Raw genomic sequence first — 19,934 nt, forward strand, 5'->3', positions numbered from 1 at the left:
AGCTAGTCCAGGACAGGCAAGGCTACACAGAGAAACCCTGTCTTGAAAAACGAAAGAGAAAGAGAAAGAGAGAGAGAGAGAGAGAGAGAGAGAGAGAGAGACAGACAGACAGACAGACAGACAGACAGACAGACAGAGATGGCACAACAAAGCAGGCACCACCCTAGTCGACAGTGAGTTCATGGATCTCTTAGGGCATCAGAATAGGTTGTTGTTTGTAGAAATTGCCAAGTCACCAACTACTTACCTTAAAAAAGAGAGAGAACCTCCGCCCCCACCAGCCCCCCCTCCTCTGGTTTTGCCACTGTTTCAATTTAAGGGCCAGCTACTTAAATAACCATCCTCATGCTTATTTTAAAAGCCACAGTGATGAGTGTTGGTGCTTCCGGATAATTTCCAAGGAAGCAAAGGCAGACAGACTGGAGGGGGCTCTCACTGTGTGGCTTGGGGGAACATAGCTCCCTGTAGCACTGTGCACCCAGGGCCCAACCATGACTATGCTGTGTGGAAGGTGATGGGTCTGACAACAGAATTTTTAGCCAGTCCCTGTGTCTCACTCAGCCCTAGTGTGCTGTTTTCCTTTCAGCTCACCTCAGCTATCCAATTCCCGATACTTGCATAGCTTTTCAAGTGGCTTCTCTAACTCTCTGTAGCAGACACCGCCTACCCACATGCAGACTTCAGCTCACTCCCCTACAGAGGCTGTGAGATCCTCCACACTGTGCCACACAGTTACCTCTATGGTTCCTTACACTAGGTGTAACCTGACCCCATGATCAGTGCTAACCTTCTACACTAGCCTGTAGGACTGGACCCAAGGCAAGGGCTCTCTGTTCTACCAGCAAATTCAGTAATTATAATGAAGTCATTGCTTTTAGGGAAAGAATAGTCCAAAGTAAGACCATAAGCAAAATGTATAAAATAAGAAGTACCAGCACAAACACAGAGTCAAGACCTTATTCAAAACATGATTTCAAGTATGGCTTTTCTATAATTTAAGATTATGCCTAGAATACAACTTTGCTATGGGAAAACATACAAAATGCATAGAAAAACAGACAGGAAAAAAACTCATCTAAAATGACCCCACTGGCTGAATCTAGAAGGGGGAGTTACACATTGGTTCTTTCTGCCCTGCTTATCAACATTTCAGAAATACCATTAAATAATTATCACGATTTCAAAAAGTACACATTGAAATTCATTATTGTTTTAAGGGTTTTTACCTGGAGAACAAATGCCATCTGCATCTAAAATTTCATGTCGCCAGATGGGCTTTCTGGTAGCAGCATCCAACATGGGACCCATCACCTTATCAAAAGTCTGGTTGGTGTATCGTTTCAATGTGCACTTAGCATTTTTATATACAAGACAACGCCCAAAACCTGAAATGAAATCCCAAATGAGTCAGAATCTGCTGTGATACAAAACTAAGACAAAACATGGATTTGTGGTATTCAATAAGCCACTTTACTTCATATTTGCAAGAAGAAAAAGAAAAACCAAACTTCAATCTACTTTACCATTGGTAAATCTGGAACTGGCAAAAAGAAACAAAACAAGTAACAATCCAAAATATGGCTCACACTCCTCTGCCCACTGTTGATATAAACATGGATTTCTACACCACTTTCCAGCATGTAGGAGGACACAGGGGCATAAAGCCACGAAATACCAGAATTTTAAAGGGCCTTAGAAACCAGCTTTGCCATCTCCTTCTTTTACCGGCATTCTGCTTAAGGGCCAAAGAATTAAACACCCGCAGTCACCAGGGAAGTGTAGCACGCCTGAAAGCAGACCAAGTCCACCAAGTCCCAGGCCAGGCTGCCTACCGCACACGCTCTCAGTGTATGATTTCTGCTAAGCCTCCCTGAACGGTCTTCCTCTCTTTGATTCTGGCATTTACAACTGGGTAGACCTAAGCAAGCAAGTGAAATAATATTTATTTCTCTAGGAAGGGAAACACATCCATCCCCTGCCTCTTTTTCTTTTAAATGTGAGGGCGACTGTGAGAGGGAAAAAGCTGTAAGGTAGCTAGAGTCATGTGTAGGTCCCTGGGCACTGCTCATCACCACAGCCCCCGCCGTGACCTGTGCAGCCCCGGCAAGGCAGCTCAGAGCCAGGTGCTCTGAGAAACTACATGATCTGAAACTGCATCGACAACTCCTGCAGTACATGTGAATCCACACTGCAAAAAACCGCCCCACTGTTTCTTCTGAGCACAAATAGATATTTTATTTATAGATGGAAGTTTAAAAGCTAGTGGAGGGTAAACTCTGGCCATTAAATTATGTTTCTGATAGACATCACGAAGTCTTCGGTTTCCACATCAACGTTACCAGTTAATCAGAAAGGAAAATATCCAGCTTTAAAGCATGGCTGTTGTCATTTGAGAAAAAAGGGGGCATAAATTCAGTGCAGCCAACATTAATGCCAGTGACACATGTCTAGGAGTACTATTATGGCTGCCTAGCAACTAGGGAGAGGGAAGGGGAGGCATCGTGGGTATGCCAGAGAGGGAAGGAGCTCGGGACTGAATAGAGCAGCCAGCCTGCTGGCCAGGTGGTGCTGGCTAGGTCATGCAGTGCTGACCTGTGGAAGCACAATGTTCAGAGAGTGAAGAAGAAGAAAAAAAACACAACCATGACCAGATAAGGGCTGTGCCGTGCTTCTGACTTCTGGCTAACAAGTGTGCCGTGGACTGTGGGCTGAAGCTGTACAGTGACAGCCTTCTCCATCTGCTCTCTAACACACGGTTACAGCTGCATGCATTACCAGATGTATCAAAACAGCAGCAGCAGCAGCAGCAACAACAACAACAACAAACCCACAACCAAACAGAGCCCAGCCTTTCATGTACCGTTTAATTCCTGGTAGGAAAACAAAAAACCTTTCATTTATTTTTCTCTTTGAGAAATGTTCAATCTACCCCAATAAAATAAAGTAATTAAAACCCTGAAGTTAAATATTTAATACACATTTCAATGTCAGTCATTTAAAACAAAGTAAGCAAACAAATCTGACACAGAAGTGTAACAGGTCTTACAGTTTCCCAGACACGGCAGTGACCTGCACAGAGGACACTGCAACAAAATGGTTGCCTCAACAAACGCTGCAGAGTGACAACACTAGTTGCTTTGCCAAGGTGGGCGGGGATATTTCCAAGTCTCTACCCCTAGATGAAGAGCTACAGGCACTCAACGGCTGCTGAGAGAGGAAGGGTAAGCCTTCTCTAGGGACAAGCTCGGAGAGGATAGCCAATCTCAAGTGGTCAGTCCTTGAGCTCACTTACCCCTGTCCAGAGAGGCCTTGTTCAGAACCAGAGCATCTTCAATATCGTAGCCACTGTAACTCATCACGGCCACAGTTGCGTTCTGTCCAGCCGGCAACTTCTCAAAGTCTATCAACTCAATTGTTTTTGTTTTAACCATGGGTTTTTGTGGATAAGCTAATAGATACATAAGTGTATCAATCCTGTTTCGCTGGTTGTATCCAATGGTACCTTTATTAAGATTGGAGAAAACAAAAACCAGCCATTATATCCTGCAGAATAATCAAGAAGTAATGAATTTAAATTTACTTAATCGAAATGAAGAAAATCTCAGGTTGAACATTTCAAAGACAATACTCATATGGTAGCTGCTGATTTTCTAAGATAACTTTATTACTCTGGTTATATTTTTTCTGGGATTTTAAATATTAGTAACTTTTCTCACTAATATTTAAAAATCACAGAAAAATATAATCAGAATAATAACAATCTAAATAATTTCAGCTTTTTGGACTTAATAAATGCAATCAATCCTATTTGTGCAATTTTAGTTCTTATGTGTTAATTTCACAATTAAGTCCACAAACCTATACTTGGTTCTGTTAAGATGATGTGAGAACAATATGGGGTTTTCATATGCAGGAGCTCGTACAGCACAACAGAATACATAAACTAATGACAGTAAAAGTTTTAGAAGGAAAAGAAAGGAAGAATGGAATGAAGAAATAATTCAACTGAAGGTAGAGACGTGTATATCTGCTAATTTTTTACTAGAAGCAGCAAAAACAAACAAACAAAATAACAACAACAAAACTACCTATACAAAACACCTGGAACACTTGGGGAAAGACCAGGTCCCCTTTCCTAAGAAGTGAGGATACAGCCTGGCTAGGATGAGCAGTGAGGATACAGTGTAGCAGGGTAAGCAGTGAGGATACAGTGTAACTACGGTGAGCAGTGAGGATACAGTGTAGCAGGGTGAGCGGTGAGGATACAGTGTAGCAGGGTGAGCAGTGAGGATACAGTGTAGCAGGGTGAGCAGTGAGGATACAGTGTAGCAGGGTGAGCAGTGAGGATACAGTGTAGCAGGGTGAGCAGTGAGGATGCAGTGTAGCAGGGTGAGCAGTGAGGATACAGTGTAGCAGGGTGAGCAGTGAGGATACAGTGTAGCAGGGTGAGCAGTGAGGATACAGTGTAGCAGGGTAAGCAGTGAGGATACAGTGTAGCAGGGTGAGCAGTGAGGATACAGTGTAGCAGGGTGAGCAGTGAGGATACAGTGTAACTAGGGTAAGCGGTGAGGATACAGTGTAACTAGGGTGAGCAGTGAGGATACAGTGTAACTAGGGTAAGCGGTGAGGATACAGTGTAACTAGGGTGAGCAGTGAGGATACAGTGTAACTAGGGTGAGTGGTGAGGATATAGTGTAGCAGGGTGAGCAGTGAGGATGCAGTGTAGCAGGGTGAGCAGTGAGGATACAGTGTAACTAGGGTGAACAGTGAGGATACAGTGTAGCAGGGTGAGCAGTGAGGATACAGTGTAGCAGGGTGAGGAGGGAGGATACAGTGTAGCAGGGTGAGCGGTGAGGATACAGTGTAGCAGGGTGAGCAGTGAGGATGCAGTGTAGCAGGGTGAGCGGTGAGGATACAGGGTAGCAGGGTGAGCGGTGAGGATGCAGTGTAGCAGGGTGAGCGGTGAGGATGCAGTGTAGCAGGGTGAGCGGTGAGGATGCAGTGTAGCAGGGTGAGCGGTGAGGATGCAGTGTAGCAGGGTGAGCGGTGAGGATGCAGTGTAGCAGGGTGAGCGGTGAGGATGCAGTGTAGCAGGGTGAGCGGTGAGGATACAGTGTAGCAGGGTGAGCGGTGAGGATACAGTGTAGCAGGGTGAGCGGTGAGGATACAGTGTAGCAGGGTGAGCGGTGAGGATACAGTGTAGCAGGGTGAGCAGTGAGGATACAGTGTAGCAGGGTGAGCAGTGAGGATGCAGTGTAGCAGGGTGAGCAGTGAGGATGCAGTGTAGCAGGGTGAGCGGTGAGGATGCAGTGTAGCAGGGTGAGCAGTGAGGATACAGTGTAGCAGGGTGAGCAGTGAGGATGCAGTGTAGCAGGGTGAGCAGTGAGGATACAGTGTAGCAGGGTGAACAGTGAGGATACAGTGTAGCAGGGTGAGCAGTGAGGATACAGTGTAGCAGGGTGAGGAGGGAGGATACAGTGTAGCAGGGTGAGGAGGGAGGATACAAGCCTAGCTAGAGTAAGCAATGAAGATAAAGCCTAGCTAGGACGAGCTCTTTCCTCCTTAGCAATCAGCCTTCTCACCTGACAGTCCTTAGAAGGGTGTGTTAGTGGGTTACTGTCAACTACAAGTGAAATCTGAACTTTAGTCCTACAGATGGATTTATGGCCTTCCTAAAGAAGAATCTTTCTATCTTTTGGGTTCATGGACACATAGCTGACCCTAAAAGATAGACTTTAAACTAGGAGACCGAGCTGCCCTGCTGTAAGATCACATGGGGGCAATTGAATCCCCTTAACGTCTGAGCATTCTCCACTCATGAGTGACTGGGAAGGTGAGCTGGTAGCATGGGGAGGATACTTTGCTTGTGTCATGCACGTGCCTCTAAGGTGATACAGATACATATCCATCAGCCTGAAGTACCACGGGATGGAGCTAAGCCAAAGTGTGACTAGATACCCAGCACTGTATTTTGTTTCCTCTAACTTCTGCGGCCTGTTTTTAGATCGCCTGCATTCCATCCCCAGCCCTCCCACACCCACTAAAGAAAAATCAATAGCAATCTTAACTCAGGACTGAAACCAACTACTTGAGCAGAAAAAAAAAATGTCACTCCTTGACAATCACCACCAAAGGCAATGGCAAGAGCTGCCCAGAAGGCACACTGTAATGAGGAGCTCATGGCAATTGCTCAGGAAATGTCAAGTGAAGTAAGGTGAAGAAGTCAGGCTTCTTAACAGACTATGCACACACTGGTGCTGAAATCTTACAAAACTTACCAAAAGTCAGCTCAAAGACAGGAGTCAGACTGAACCTAACGGACCTTTTGTTGAGTCTGCACTAGAAACTGCAATTTGCAGTGACAACTAATGAACCAGACCAGCACCTGACAGTGACCACTCACTGCTTTAGCCTAAGACTACCTCTGCTGGGATCATGACACAGTTCAGACAGCAAGTTTATCTCTTTCTATGAAACCATTTAAGGCTTAGGTTGTGACTTCGGCTCCAACTGCGTCGTTGACTCAGCTTGAGCTGAGGATTCAGGCACTGTCCCACCAGGCTACCAAAGCATGTCTTCTGAAACTGAGACAAGCATTATCATGCAGCAGGGAAACACACATGGCCGCCTCTCTCAACAATGGCCACGGAGCCCGATCCTGCTCTAAATTGGGCTCTCAAGCCCAGAACTGCTGCTGACCACTATGTGAAGGAAGAGAAAAATCATTTAGCACATCTGGGGTTATGACTCATTGGAAATTTTTCTTTAAAAAACACTTGTGCACTATACTTGCACACATCGCTTTCAGAAGCATATTAAAATATTACATACAAACTAAGATTTCTGTATCACAAAATCTTACAATGCCATTAAAGCCCTACAATTTCTAAGATATTAAATATTAGATATTTATATATTAGATATTAATATTCAATATTAAATAAATATTAGATATTAAATATTTAAAGAAATTAAGTATAAAGGCTTGTCTATGTAAACATCAGGCCTGACGGGCAGACTACAATGTCCTTACTGATGCTTTCAGTCTTCTTAAAGAGCACTCCAGGACTGGGGCTGTAGCTTGGAGGCAGTGCTTGCCCAGCATGCACAAGGCACATCACAAAAGACACTGGGGGAAATAACACACACAGCTAACAAAAGGACACCTAAATGCCCTGGTTTGCTTCCACCGCCCCATTTTGCTGTAACCATTGCCTCTAGTGATTTCCCCTGCTTACTACCAGGACAGGGATTTTGCCACTAAGCCACATTTTCCTGATGACTTTCTTAAGTCATCAAGCAGGGGGGAATGGCAGAGTATTCAAATGTAAGTTAAAACAAGGGAAAGGTGCTTTAATTTAGGGCACGATGAACAGATTCTATGCCAGTAACAAAGTAGTGTTTACAGAAAAATAAAGTTATATGAATTCAATCTTTCTTTCATTCTTTGCCCTCAGCTTTAATCACTATGAGATACAATAGAGTGTGAGAGTAACAGTATACTTGGCTTGCAGACACTGCCAAATAACTGGGTAGAGTGACTCTACCTTCTTTTAGCTCCATCAGCAATGCCTGAGCCTTCCAGCTGATCTGCACCCTACATGCAAATGCTGGCCTTTCATTATGCTGCGCCAGGGCATGTGCAGAGCCTCGTGGTGGCTGTACTTTGTGTGTATGAGACACCTGTACCGCTGAGCAGTCCAGCGGGCACGCTGGTCATTCTGAACACTCTGTGGAGTGTCTCAGTTTGGGCTTTCTTTGCTTATCTTAATGGGGTTGTCTTATTACCAGAGTTCTTTATATAAACTAGGTATCTAATGTATAGGGCAGGATCCTTCCTCCCACTCCGGGGCCTACATTTTCATAGCTCCAGGTGGCTTTCAAGAGAAAAAAAAATTAATTTTGAGAAATTTAATTTATAAACTTTTTATTATAATTTGTTAGAAAGCTTAACTCAAATTATATGTTTTCTCAGAAATTTCCTTCTTCAAGTTTTATGGTTTTAGCTTTTATGCTTAGGGCTATGATTCACAATGTGTTATTTTTTCTATAGTATCAGGTAGGAATTTTTTTACATAGAGATATATATAATAAAATATGTTGAGAATTTTTCTTTCCCCAGTGAACTGATACATCACTTTCATTAAAAATCATTTGCCAGGGCTGGAGAGACGGCTCAGCAGTTAAGCGCACGTGCAGCTCTTTCAAAAGACTTGAGTTCATGCTCATCATCCACAGCAGGCAATTCATGACCACCAGTAAGTAACTCAGCCCCAGGGATCTGACACCTCTGACTTCTAAGGGCACCTACACTCACATACACACACTCTCCTTCCTCCCACATCATATACATATTTAAAAATTTTTTTTAGAAAGCCAAACCTTAGTGGTGGCAGCGGCGCCCACCTGTAATCCTGGCACTTGGAAGGCAGAGGCAGGCAGCTCTCTGGGTGAGAGGCACCTTGGTTTACATACTGAGTTCCAGGCCAGCCAGGCCTACAAATTAACGCGAGGTCTCAAATAAGAAAATCAATTGCCTATAAATGCACGCATCTCTTCCTCAACTGTTTATTCTGCTTCATTCATCCATATATCTACCCTTGAATCAATACCACACTGTCTTTATTGTAGTTGTTCTATAATAAATCAGAATCAGGTTGCATTTACCATCCTACTTACTAAGCTGGCTAGGCACAAGGATACAATAATAAAGGGAAGTTTCTATCTTTGGTGAGTTTATAATGTACAATGTAGTAGAGAAGCCAGCCTGCTTATGGCCACAAAAGTTCCAGAACTATGTGGAGGAAATGAGTCTCAGCAGAGAAGAACTTCAGTGAGTCTTACGAGAGAGATTGCATAGGAGATAAAACACACACAGTCTAACTACCCCATCACTCTGGAGTCCACAGTCTAACTACCCCATCACTCTGGAGCCCAAAGTCTAACTACCCCATCACTCTGGAGCCCACAGTCTAACTATCCCATCACTCTGAAGCCCACAGTCTAAGCTACCCCATCACTCTGGAGCCCACAGTCTAACTACCCCATCACTCTGGAGCCCACAGTCTAACTACCCCATCACTCTGGAGCCCACAGTCTAACTACCCCATCACTCTGAAGCCCACAGTCTAAGCTACCCCATCACTCTGGAGCCCACAGTCTAACTACCCCATCACTCTGGAGCCCACAGTCTAAGCTACCCCATCACTCTGGAGCCCACAGTCTAACTACCCCATCACTCTGGAGCCCACAGTCTAACTACCCCATCACTCTGGAGCCCACAGTCTAACTACCCCATCACTCTGGAGCCCACAGTCTAAGCTACCCCATCACTCTGGAGCCCACAGTCTAACTACCCCATCACTCTGGAGTCCACAGTCTAACTACCCCATCACTCTGGAGCCCACAGTCTAACTACCCCATCACTCTGAAGCCCACAGTCTAAGCTACCCCATCACTCTGGAGCCCACAGTCTAACTACCCCATCACTCTGGAGCCCACAGTCTAACTACCCCATCACTCTGGAGCCCACAGTCTAACTACCCCATCACTCTGGAGCCCACAGTCTAAGCTACCCCATCACTCTGGAGTCCACAGTCTAACTACCCCATCACTCTGGAGCCCAAAGTCTAACTACCCCATCACTCTGGAGCCCACAGTCTAACTACCCCATCACTCTGGAGCCCACAGTCTAACTACCCCATCACTCTGGAGCCCAAAGTCTAACTACCCCATCACTCTGGAGCCCACAGTCTAACTACCCCATCACTCTGGAGCCTAAAGTCTAACTACCCCATCACTCTGGAGCCCAAAGTCTAACTACCCCATCACTCTGGAGCCCACAGTCTAACTACCCCATCACTGTGGAGTCCACAGTCTAACTACCCCATCACTCTGGAGCCCACAGTCTAACTACCCCATCACTCTGGAGCCCACAGTCTAACTACCCCATCACTCTGGAGTCCACAGTCTAAGCTACCCCATCACTCTGGAGCCCACAGTCTAACTACCCCATCACTCTGGAGCCCACAGTCTAACTACCCCATCACTCTGGAGTCCACAGTCTAACTACCCCATCACTCTGGAGCCCACAGTCTAACTACCCCATCACTCTGGAGCCCACAGTCTAACTACCCCATCACTCTGGAGCCCAAAGTCTAACTACCCCATCACTCTGGAGCCCAAAGTCTAACTACCCCATCACTCTGGAGCCCACAGTCTAACTACCCCATCACTGTGGAGTCCACAGTCTAACTACCCCATCACTCTGGAGCCCACAGTCTAACTACCCCATCACTCTGGAGCCCACAGTCTAACTACCCCATCACTCTGGAGTCCACAGTCTAAGCTACCCCATCACTCTGGAGCCCACAGTCTAACTACCCCATCACTCTGGAGCCCACAGTCTAACTACCCCATCACTCTGGAGTCCACAGTCTAACTACCCCATCACTCTGGAGCCCACAGTCTAACTACCCCATCACTGTGGAGCCCACAGTCTAACTACCCCATCACTCTGGAGTCCACAGTCTAACTACCCCATCACTCTGGAGCCCACAGTCTAACTACCCCATCACTCTGGAGCCCAAAGTCTAACTACCCCATCACTCTGGAGCCCACAGTCTAACTACCCCATCACTCTGGAGTCCACAGTCTAACTACCCCATCACTGTGGAGTCCACAGTCTAACTACCCCATCACTCTGGAGTCCACAGTCTAACTACCCCATCACTCTGGAGCCCACAGTCTAACTACCCCATCACTCTGGAGCCCACAGTCTAACTACCCCATCACTCTGGAGCCCACAGTCTAACTACCCCATCACTGTGGAGTCCACAGTCTAACTACCCCATCACTCTGGAGCCCACAGTCTAACTACCCCATCACTCTGGAGTTTACCTTTCTTGTCAGAAAGAAAATACAAGCCTCATGGGACTGCTGTCATACTTACAAACCTGAATGCATGTAAGAACTTAAAGGCCTGGGGCAGCACAGCACGTGTTGGGCAATATTGAATCCCTGGGCTCAAGGCCCAGCAACACCCTCAGGCCGTGGCCACACCAGCAGCTGGCGGTCAGTGTCACCTTGCAGTCCGCCCATCCTCCTGAGTTGGAACTCACAGACAAGCTGCAGGCTGAAGCAGTAACTTCCTGTCACTCTAATGCAAACTCGAACCTAACAGAACGCACCAAGCTGACTGCACAGGAACCTCTCCGCCCGAGTGAAGCCCAGGGGTGTGTGAAGCTCCACAGAGTGCAGGGACCACCGGAGCGTTTCCGTCTCAGGAGCCATTACACACACAGGGACACCTAGAAAGGCTACATAATTAACAAAACAAAACCTTAAAAAGAGAAACTCAACAATAACTGGCTATTTCTTTGCCCCCTAAACAGAAAAAGAATAGATACACAAAACAAACAGTGGGGCAGAAGCGTGGGATGAAACAAAATTTTATGAGGATTCTTGAACATTATGTTCTTTAAATATCTCAATCCCAGGACATTCCACTCCAGTTTAAACATAGGAAGAAATGGTCTGCTTAGAAACAAGATTCTGGAAGAAGAAACAGAAGACAAAAAACAGAAGCTGTCCCAGCTCCTGAGTTTGGTTTTGTTTTGTTTTTAAGTCTCAGCAACTTGGCGCTGAAGGGGGAAGGGCTGGAGGAGGTCTGTGATGCATATTCATAAACTTGCTGATAGTGACTGGGCAATCCTTTAGAAAGGAGAGAGTTCCTCCAGAGGACAGGCAGCTAGGAAAGCAGGCAGGATATGAGTGAGACTCTGACCTCTGCCTTGCAGGCGCACAAGGCAGCTCATAGTCCTGGAGGCTGACCACTGCCAGGTGTCTACCTGACTTTCTGTTCTGAGCCTGAGGCACACACAACACCCACAGCCACGCCCACGGAAGTGAGAGGGTCTCGGCAGCACAGAGAGATGCTGTATGCCACTCGGACTTTACTAATAACTTGACGCGTCTGCGATTTAGGAAGCACCTTTGCAGGCAGCTTGTTCAATGAGCTCTCTGATGTGTGAGGCTGGGCTCTGGGGTCCTGTGATTCACACTGGTCTTATGGAACTTCCTGGTGGCAACAGAAAAGGAGCTACTGGCTCACCGTATGAGGGAGACAGGGGGTTGATATGGAAAGGGCAAGGGGTTGGACACAGCAACTCTTCCAGGCTGGCTAGAATATTTAGGGAGCTAGTTCTGGACTAGTGTCTTTCACTTTCTACATGGACAACAGACAAATGACAAGTGAAACACAGAGGCTGAGATTAAGAGCCTTCTGCCATGTATCCTCTTTAAAGTGGCTCCAGTTCCCAGCAGCAAGGACTGGGGGGCTGGGGCGTGGGGGGCTCACATGATCTAGAGCAGCCTGCTCAAAGGACTGGGCTTGCCTCAGACCTGGGCCTCTGCTCTGGCTTCTCTCTCACTGATCCTTCTGTGCCTTTCATACGGACTTGGCTCCGAACTCCTGCAGCTATTTCCGTGTCTGAAGGGAAATGTGGCCCTGCCATGTGTCAATTTTAAACGCACTTCTCTATGCTTTCCTTCCCGGTCAGGTGTGTTTTAATAACAAACAGTAACAAAGGCTTTTTTTTTTTAATGACTTAAGATATTCAGTGGCTTTTGTCCTGCAAGCGTCAGCAGTAACGTCAGAGGATTGTATCCAAGGAGCTAAATGTGCAGGACCCAGGGTCAGAGCAGCTGAATACACCAACCTCAGAAAACACAGACAATGAATTGCAAATGACACTCACAACAAAACGAGGAAAAAAACCTTCACACAGAAGACTACAAAAGAACTCCACAGACACTGAATTGGCTTTCTGTGCACACTGATCCTGCTTAACTGTGTGTGGTAAGTAACCCGGCGCTTCAGACATGTGGGGCCACAAAATAAAGGTTGGTTTTCCAGTTTGGGGTGGTGGTGGTAGAGAGGGTTGTAATAAAAATATTTCCCCCCCTCCTTTGAGTCCCTTCTTTATTTTTAAACAGCTTCACTGACTGGAGATGGCTGGCGCGTCTGTTTGTATCTTCAGACAAAACAAGAGCATTACTCTTGCGGTGATTGCTCTTCTGTTAATTCTGCTGAAGGTCTCACACAAAAGGTGTATTGTTTCAGCTGGAGTCACATCATGAAACAAAATGGTTTGGTAAACCCCAAAGAAGTGATAGCCCTTTCATGGCACACAGGGAGCGGTACTGTATATTTCAATGCGTTAGCAAGTCGGGAGCAGAGGCAGGGCGTCAGCCTACATGTCTAAGGGTGACTAGGAAGCGAAATTGATGAGCCGCTGTTCAGATTTTCCCACTGGGACCTAGTCCCAACTGTCCAGGCGTTACACCGTTCAGGTAGACGGTGGCGGGACAATCTGCTTGTCACCTCTCCAGAGCCAGCCGAGGGGCACAGGAAGAGACTCAGGAAGAAATATCTATACTTCCTGCCTGTAGTGAGGAAGCAGGATTTCTTTCCGGCCAACTGCAGCTGAAAGAGGGACAGTGGCTGACTGTGGCGACGTAGAACCTCCCCCTCTACTGTTCACAGGGTCTGAAAATTAACCTTCCTTTAGCCCTTGAGATTAGAAATGACATGTCATGTGGGGATGAAAATTCATTAAGTATACTAGGATTTGAAAAACATCTTCAACAAGTCTGTATGATTTGGCTACGGGCTGGACTCTTCACACTGCTCCAAGGATCACACTTACTCTCGTGTATTCCTCCATGTAGCATACACTCTCTACCACAACGTGACATCTTCTTGCTACAGAGACATACCACGTAGCAAGATGCTTCCCAGTGCATTCCACTTTCATGTGTACCCTTCTCCCCCTCAGTTCCCAGCTCCTTGCTACTGGTCTACTCTGCCTGTCTCTCCGACTGTGTCGAAACTCTGTAAGCAGAGAGCTCTGTCTGACGTCTTTCTGACTGCCAGTCTTGCTCAGTGAATGTTATGGATGTATGGATGGGTAGATAAATTAATAGAAAAGAGAAAGAGGGGGAAATTCAGCAGGAGAAAGAGATACAATAGCAACTATAAGGATAGGACGGGCTCGTGACCTTCATGCAGACAATATGTATGTACCCAGTAAACTTCCTCACTCCTTTTACTCTTCCCTTTGCATTCAGTTGCTCTGCCCTTTCACACATCTTTCCTGGTTAACCTACACTTGTAATTATGGGAAATTTATTATGTGCAACTCTGTTGGTTAAAGAAAGCAGGTGAGATCTCCATGTTTGTTTAAGCAAAAGACAGGGCAGGGCTCCTGTAAGCATCAGAGTCCCCAGGCTCTTCGAGGTTAACAACCCCGAGGTGTCACTAGCCCTCAACTGCTCAAAGGCACAGTAGTGAGAACACCAACGAAAGGCTTTCTCCGCGCAGTTTAGAAGCAGGTTTAATAAGGCACTCTTACCCATGGCTTGCTTGCCCATAGCACACTGGTAGGTGTTTCTGGGAGACTGGTTGTGATGAGGGTATGGGATCAGGCCGGCACAAACACCAAGAAGAGTGAAGGGTTCAATCTCCAAGTGGGTGGTGTCTCTGGCAAATTAATGAAGATTTAGGTAGTTTAGGCATCAAGGGCTAAAACCAGTGTCTGTTTAAGGATATAAAAGATACTATTACATAGGTCTCCAGGGGATTTATAATAAATTTTGAAGCTAGTGAAACTGGTAAAATAAAAACATGCTGAGATAAAACAGGAAAAAATTTAAACAGTTTTATGATAAAAATTCTTATCAGTGATGGAAATAAAAGAGAAGGGAGACAGTATAAAAGTGTTTATATAAAAATAAAGCATTATCATAATAGACCCTGCCAGTGATACGCAATAGAAAGAAGTCTCTACAAGAAGCACAGAAGTATGCTATCATAGTGATTTCCACATGGACACACAGCTTGAGAAGCCTGTACCGTGTGTGGGGAAAAAAACAGATCTCTTTGAAAATGAGTAGGTGCAAACCTATGCAGACCATGGTCACCCACTGATGGTGGCCACTGAGCAGTTCTAACATTAGACTTCTGAGAAGATGAATTTTAGATTTTACCCAATTTTAATGGATTTAAATTTTAAAACTCAATTTTAAATTTAAATAACTCAGTTTCTTATTCTAAACTATCATTATATTTCAAACAACTTACATTTGTGAATCTACCTATTCAACTGTGAAAGTTCTATCAGATTTACTATTTCTAATGAAATTTAGCTATTAAGCACGTATAAGATTTTAAAGACTTGCAATGGGAAAAATGTAAAGTATCTCATTAAAAATATTCATTACATGGAGACAATATTTTGAACACAGTGGGATAATGAAAGTATTTAAATCAAGGGCTGGTGATAGCTAGGTGGTAAAGAGCCTGCCCCTCGTGTGTGATGCCCTAGATTCAGTCCTCAGTATCCCTTCCAAACACAGTAATTACTTACTTAGTACTTTCGTTTTCTCCTGGCTCCTAGAACTTCGTGTCTATCAGTGCCGCTCACTCTATTCCTATGGGACGCCTTGTCATAGATATCTGACTAGTAGGTGTTGGAATCTTAGTTACTTCATAATACAGTTCTGCAGAAAACTCAGGCCGGGCTATATACTAAAGTAGCTCACACATTTCTGGCAAAGGGCAGCCTAAGTATATAAGGGGTGTTACTCAGTAACACGTATCACATGCATGATACATGCTATGCAGTGATCCCGTGTTCCTAACTCAAGGGTCCATGAAGTAGAACCTTCGCCGTTTCAAAGGCTCACAGCATCTGAGGGGAGAGGCCATTTCTAAGAAAGCAGGGCCACACCCCCTGTGGAGTGTTGGTGGTACCGTGTCTGGTAAAAGCTCTACTTCCTCATCTGTTCCTCTCACTCTGGAGGAGACGTGCCTTCCATGTAGCTGTAATCTGGAAGAACAGCGTTTCCCTTGGGACCCAGCGGAACCTTCCATCTGATGAGCACCTTTGACAGCAGGCCGGCAAAGGGTCTGGGTGGGTTGGTTTACGAAGCGCCAGTCTAGGTATTTTGTTGTTGTTGCTTTAAGAAGTGTAGCTTAAAGCTGCATTTTCTACATCAGAATAAAACAGTCTGGCTAGAGGATGTGGTTCAGCGGCAGGGCTTGACTAGCATGTAGGTGAAACACAAAGGTTCTCTTTTATCACAAAACAGCAACGTTTTCAGATGATATAGTCTGTTATAAATATTGAACATCTAAATGATCTGAATTTTAGGTTTATGAAAAAGGAAAATTATTTCCTTTACAATCACAACCACTGTATATTTATCCTGAACAGGAATTGAGAGATTTCACTACACGCAACATACTTACATTTACTTGATATTAAAACAAACCCACTAAATTCCAGCAGGGAAAAGGCTAAATAAACTATGTATGTAAGCAAATAATGTGCCCACACCATGAGATGTTGAATTAAAAAGGATAACCATGTTCCTGTTGTGCTGTACGTACATTCTGTGGGACCATGCATGCACCTACGCACCACTCAGTGCACAGTAAACAACTAGTACTGGGTCCTGTGGAGTCGGCTGGGATGGGAAAGAGCGCAGGCTCATCCTGCTCCCTGAGGCAGGAGCTTTCAGCGCACAGGACAGAGTGACAGGCTCTATGTAGCTGAGGATGACCTTGAACTTCTCGTCTTATTGCCTCCACCTCTTGAGAGATAGAATTACATGTATCACTAAACCACATTTTATTTTATTTTATTGATTTTTTTCTTTATTTTATGTGTAGATGAGTGCTCTGTCTGCAGGCCAGAAGAGGGCATCAGATCTCATTATAGATGGTTGTGAGCCACCATGTGCGTGCTGGAATTGAACTCAGGACCCCTGGAGGAACAGCCAGTGCTTGTTTTTTTTTTTAAGATAGGATCTCACTTTGTAGCCCTGGCTGTCCTAGAACTTACTATGTTGATAGGCTGGCCTTGAACTCACAGAGATTGGCCTGTCTCTGACTCCTGAGGCAGGATTTAAAGACTTACACCATCACACCTGACATTATATCCGGTTTTATTTGGTGTTGGGGTTTTACGGGGTGCTTTGTGTATGTTAGGATTGTACTCTGCCAACTGGGTTACACCCAAGTTTAAGTTCACTTTTTAAAGTTATGGACTTCTACATTTAAAAATACATCTTGACTATGAATAAAATAACAGAATTACTGTATTTTAAAATAAGATGAATTTGATTAATGCAATATTTTGGTGAGTGAGTAAACCCCTGCCTCATAATCCACTACTGCAGCAAGATACGCTGTACACAAATAAGACAGTAAAATGCATATTTTTATTTTATGGCAGTAAGTACCAGCGGTGACGAGATATGGGTGTCTGCTTTAAAAGCGGGTGTTCAGGGACTCACAATAAAATGAGTTTCTCCTAAAGGAGAGACAGGACCATTCGGTGTTGCAGGCATTTGAAGAGGCCTATATGGCTGACACAGCAGGTTAGGGGAGGTGAATGCAGATGGTGCAGGGAGACTCACCTGTGAGCAAATGTTAGGAGCCCAATGATGTCTGTAAGGGCTTCTGAGAGCCATGGAGGGCTGCCAGGGGACAAACAGTGGCAGCAGCCTGGACTAAGTGGAAAATGGAAGGTGGGAAACAAAACTCAGCCCTGGGCGCATCATGCAACAAGTGAGAGTAAGCGGAGCTAAAGAAGACAAAGGCTGTCCCTGTCTTTTATAAATGCACTACAGGCTGGACATGCACACACCTTCAATCTCAGAACTTTGGCGACAGACACACAGGAAGCTCTGTGAGTCTGAGGCAAGGTTGGACAACATAGTAAGTTCTAGATCAGGAAGGGCTACATAATGAGACCCTGTTCTTAAAAAAAAAAGTCCATTTTAGTTCTTGAAATGTGGAGTATAAAAGTGGCTGAAAAGCTCACCATCTGAAGGGGTAAAAATTCTGAGTAAAAAGCACTATTTATCAAATTATAACACCAACATATATTTCATCTGGTAGCAGAACAAAAAAATTACCTGCTTGTGATTGAAGATATAAACAGTTATCAAGTATCAAGTATAGTAAAATCCCTTTAAAAATGAAACGGCAAAATCGCAGTTTCAGGCAAGTAGTACATTTAGTGAAATGCATCACAAAGCAAATAGTGCAGATGTCCTCTAATGTCTCCCAAATGGACGCAGATGCTTCTAAAATACCACCGCGGCAGAAGCATCTCAAGTTTACACTACACATATGCTCAGAGGTATTTTCACACCATACTATGTGTGGAATTCCTTCTCCAACAATGAGCCTTCAGATGTCCACTGGCAAAATCCTATCTAGGAGAGACAAACATATTTTACGCATCCTGACGCATTAGATCAACGTTTATAGTAGCTGGATATTAGAATCTTGGAGGCAAGTCTCTTTTACTGGCTAGTGGTTCTGTGGCAGTTCGCTGGGATAGGTAACGGGTGCTTTCTCACGGAGCAGCACCTTCACAAGAACACCTCCCAGAAGAGCTGAACGGGATGGTGACAGCAGACAGCACTCTCCATGGACAAATGGTCTCTAAACGAGGCCCTTAGGAATCTTACTTACTTATTAATTGTATGTTCGTAGAGTGCAATGTTACAATCATTTTCTTCATTCACATCTAAGTATTCAACCAGACTCTCATGTAAAAAATCTTCAAAATTCCTGGGAAAATATTGGTAAAAGAGACATATTACTGCAGTTGCGTACATGACAACAAAGGATCCTGGTTTTTGTTTATTCCCCAAATTCCATTCTCTCCTAGAGAGCATCAACACATGGAGGTATCGGAAATATGCTGTTTACGGGTTGACAAGTTGCTAACACAAAAGCACTAAAGGGTGATTCTTGCCGATCTGGACCCCGCTTCTAAAAATACTGACTTTAGGAACTGTGGTATGAGGCATGCAGTGTCCACATGAACAACACAGCTATGAGGGCTTTTAATGGAGGGTAATTTACACCAAGGCCCCTAGCATCCCCTGGCCTGAGCTATGCCTATTCCGTGCAGGCAGCTGCATGGGGAGTGATTTGTAACTGGCTGCTGGTCCAGTTGGTAGGGAGAAACTGACAGCCTAGAGATTACCATACACTTTCCTTACAGTGCATGTCAAGGAACATTCCCCATACACATTTCAAGAGATGAATATTTCTACTTTGAGTCATTTACCTGTAACCTTGAGCCAACTCTTCCATATGCTTATTTGTGACAGCTGGCTTTTGTTTCTTGACAATTATGTAAGGCCTAGAAAGGGAAAAGAATAACTTAAGAGAGGAATCATGTCAGCTAGTTCTGCTTACCACTGGGGAGACAGAGAGAGAGAGAGAGAGAGGAGAGACACAAAGCTTGCTCCGATTGCTTGAGGACACACATAGTTTTTTCTGTATGAACATGTAGGGTTTTCTATCTCTGCCACCCATATCTATCTATCTCTCTCTCTCTCTCTCTCTCTCTCTCTCTCTCTCTCTCTCTCTCTCTCTCACACACACACACACACACACACACACACACAATGCGTATACTACACAAATTTTCCTCCAATCTTTCTTTCTTTTTCTTTTTTTTTTTTTTCAAGACAGGGTCTCTCTGTGTTAGCCTTGGCTGTCCTGGACTCACTCTGTAGACCAGGCTGGCTTTGAACTCACAGCAATCCACCTGCCGCTGCCTCCCGAGTGATGGGATTAAAGGCATGTGCCACCATGTCCAGCCCTAATTATCTTAAGAATCATTTGGATTTAAACGAAAAGACCACACAAAAAGCACTGCCCGTAAAGTCTAGACAGGGTACGACATCCTCATGACGTATTTTTAAACTGTGTGAACTATTATAAAAGCGTCTCTTCGTTCCCATTGGGAAGAGTTGGCTTAGAGCAGGCTCCCTCGCTCACACTTCAGTGCTTTTGTGCTTTTGGTGATTTTAGTTCCTCGGGGTCAAATGTGGTCTGGAAA

At 44.9% G+C, this 19,934-nt stretch overlaps 1 protein-coding gene across 1 annotated transcript in view; it reads right to left on the reverse strand.

Moving 5' to 3' along the window:
- POLR3B (RNA polymerase III subunit B) overlaps positions 1-19,934 on the reverse strand; it is a 96,830-nt gene that overhangs the window by 27,364 nt on the left and 49,532 nt on the right. Inside the window, exons 17-21 of the mRNA XM_084796283.1 lie at positions 19,155-19,229; positions 18,551-18,649; positions 14,415-14,542; positions 3,293-3,502; positions 1,227-1,385 (exon numbers count right to left, since the gene is read on the reverse strand). Coding sequence (XP_084652409.1) covers positions 1,227-1,385; positions 3,293-3,502; positions 14,415-14,542; positions 18,551-18,649; positions 19,155-19,229 — 671 coding nt within the window. The remainder of the gene's footprint in view (positions 1-1,226; positions 1,386-3,292; positions 3,503-14,414; positions 14,543-18,550; positions 18,650-19,154; positions 19,230-19,934) is intronic.

Source organism: Acomys minous (genome assembly GCF_964271855.1).
Source record: "Acomys minous genome assembly, chromosome: 9".
Lineage (NCBI taxonomy): Eukaryota > Metazoa > Chordata > Mammalia > Rodentia > Muridae > Acomys > Acomys minous.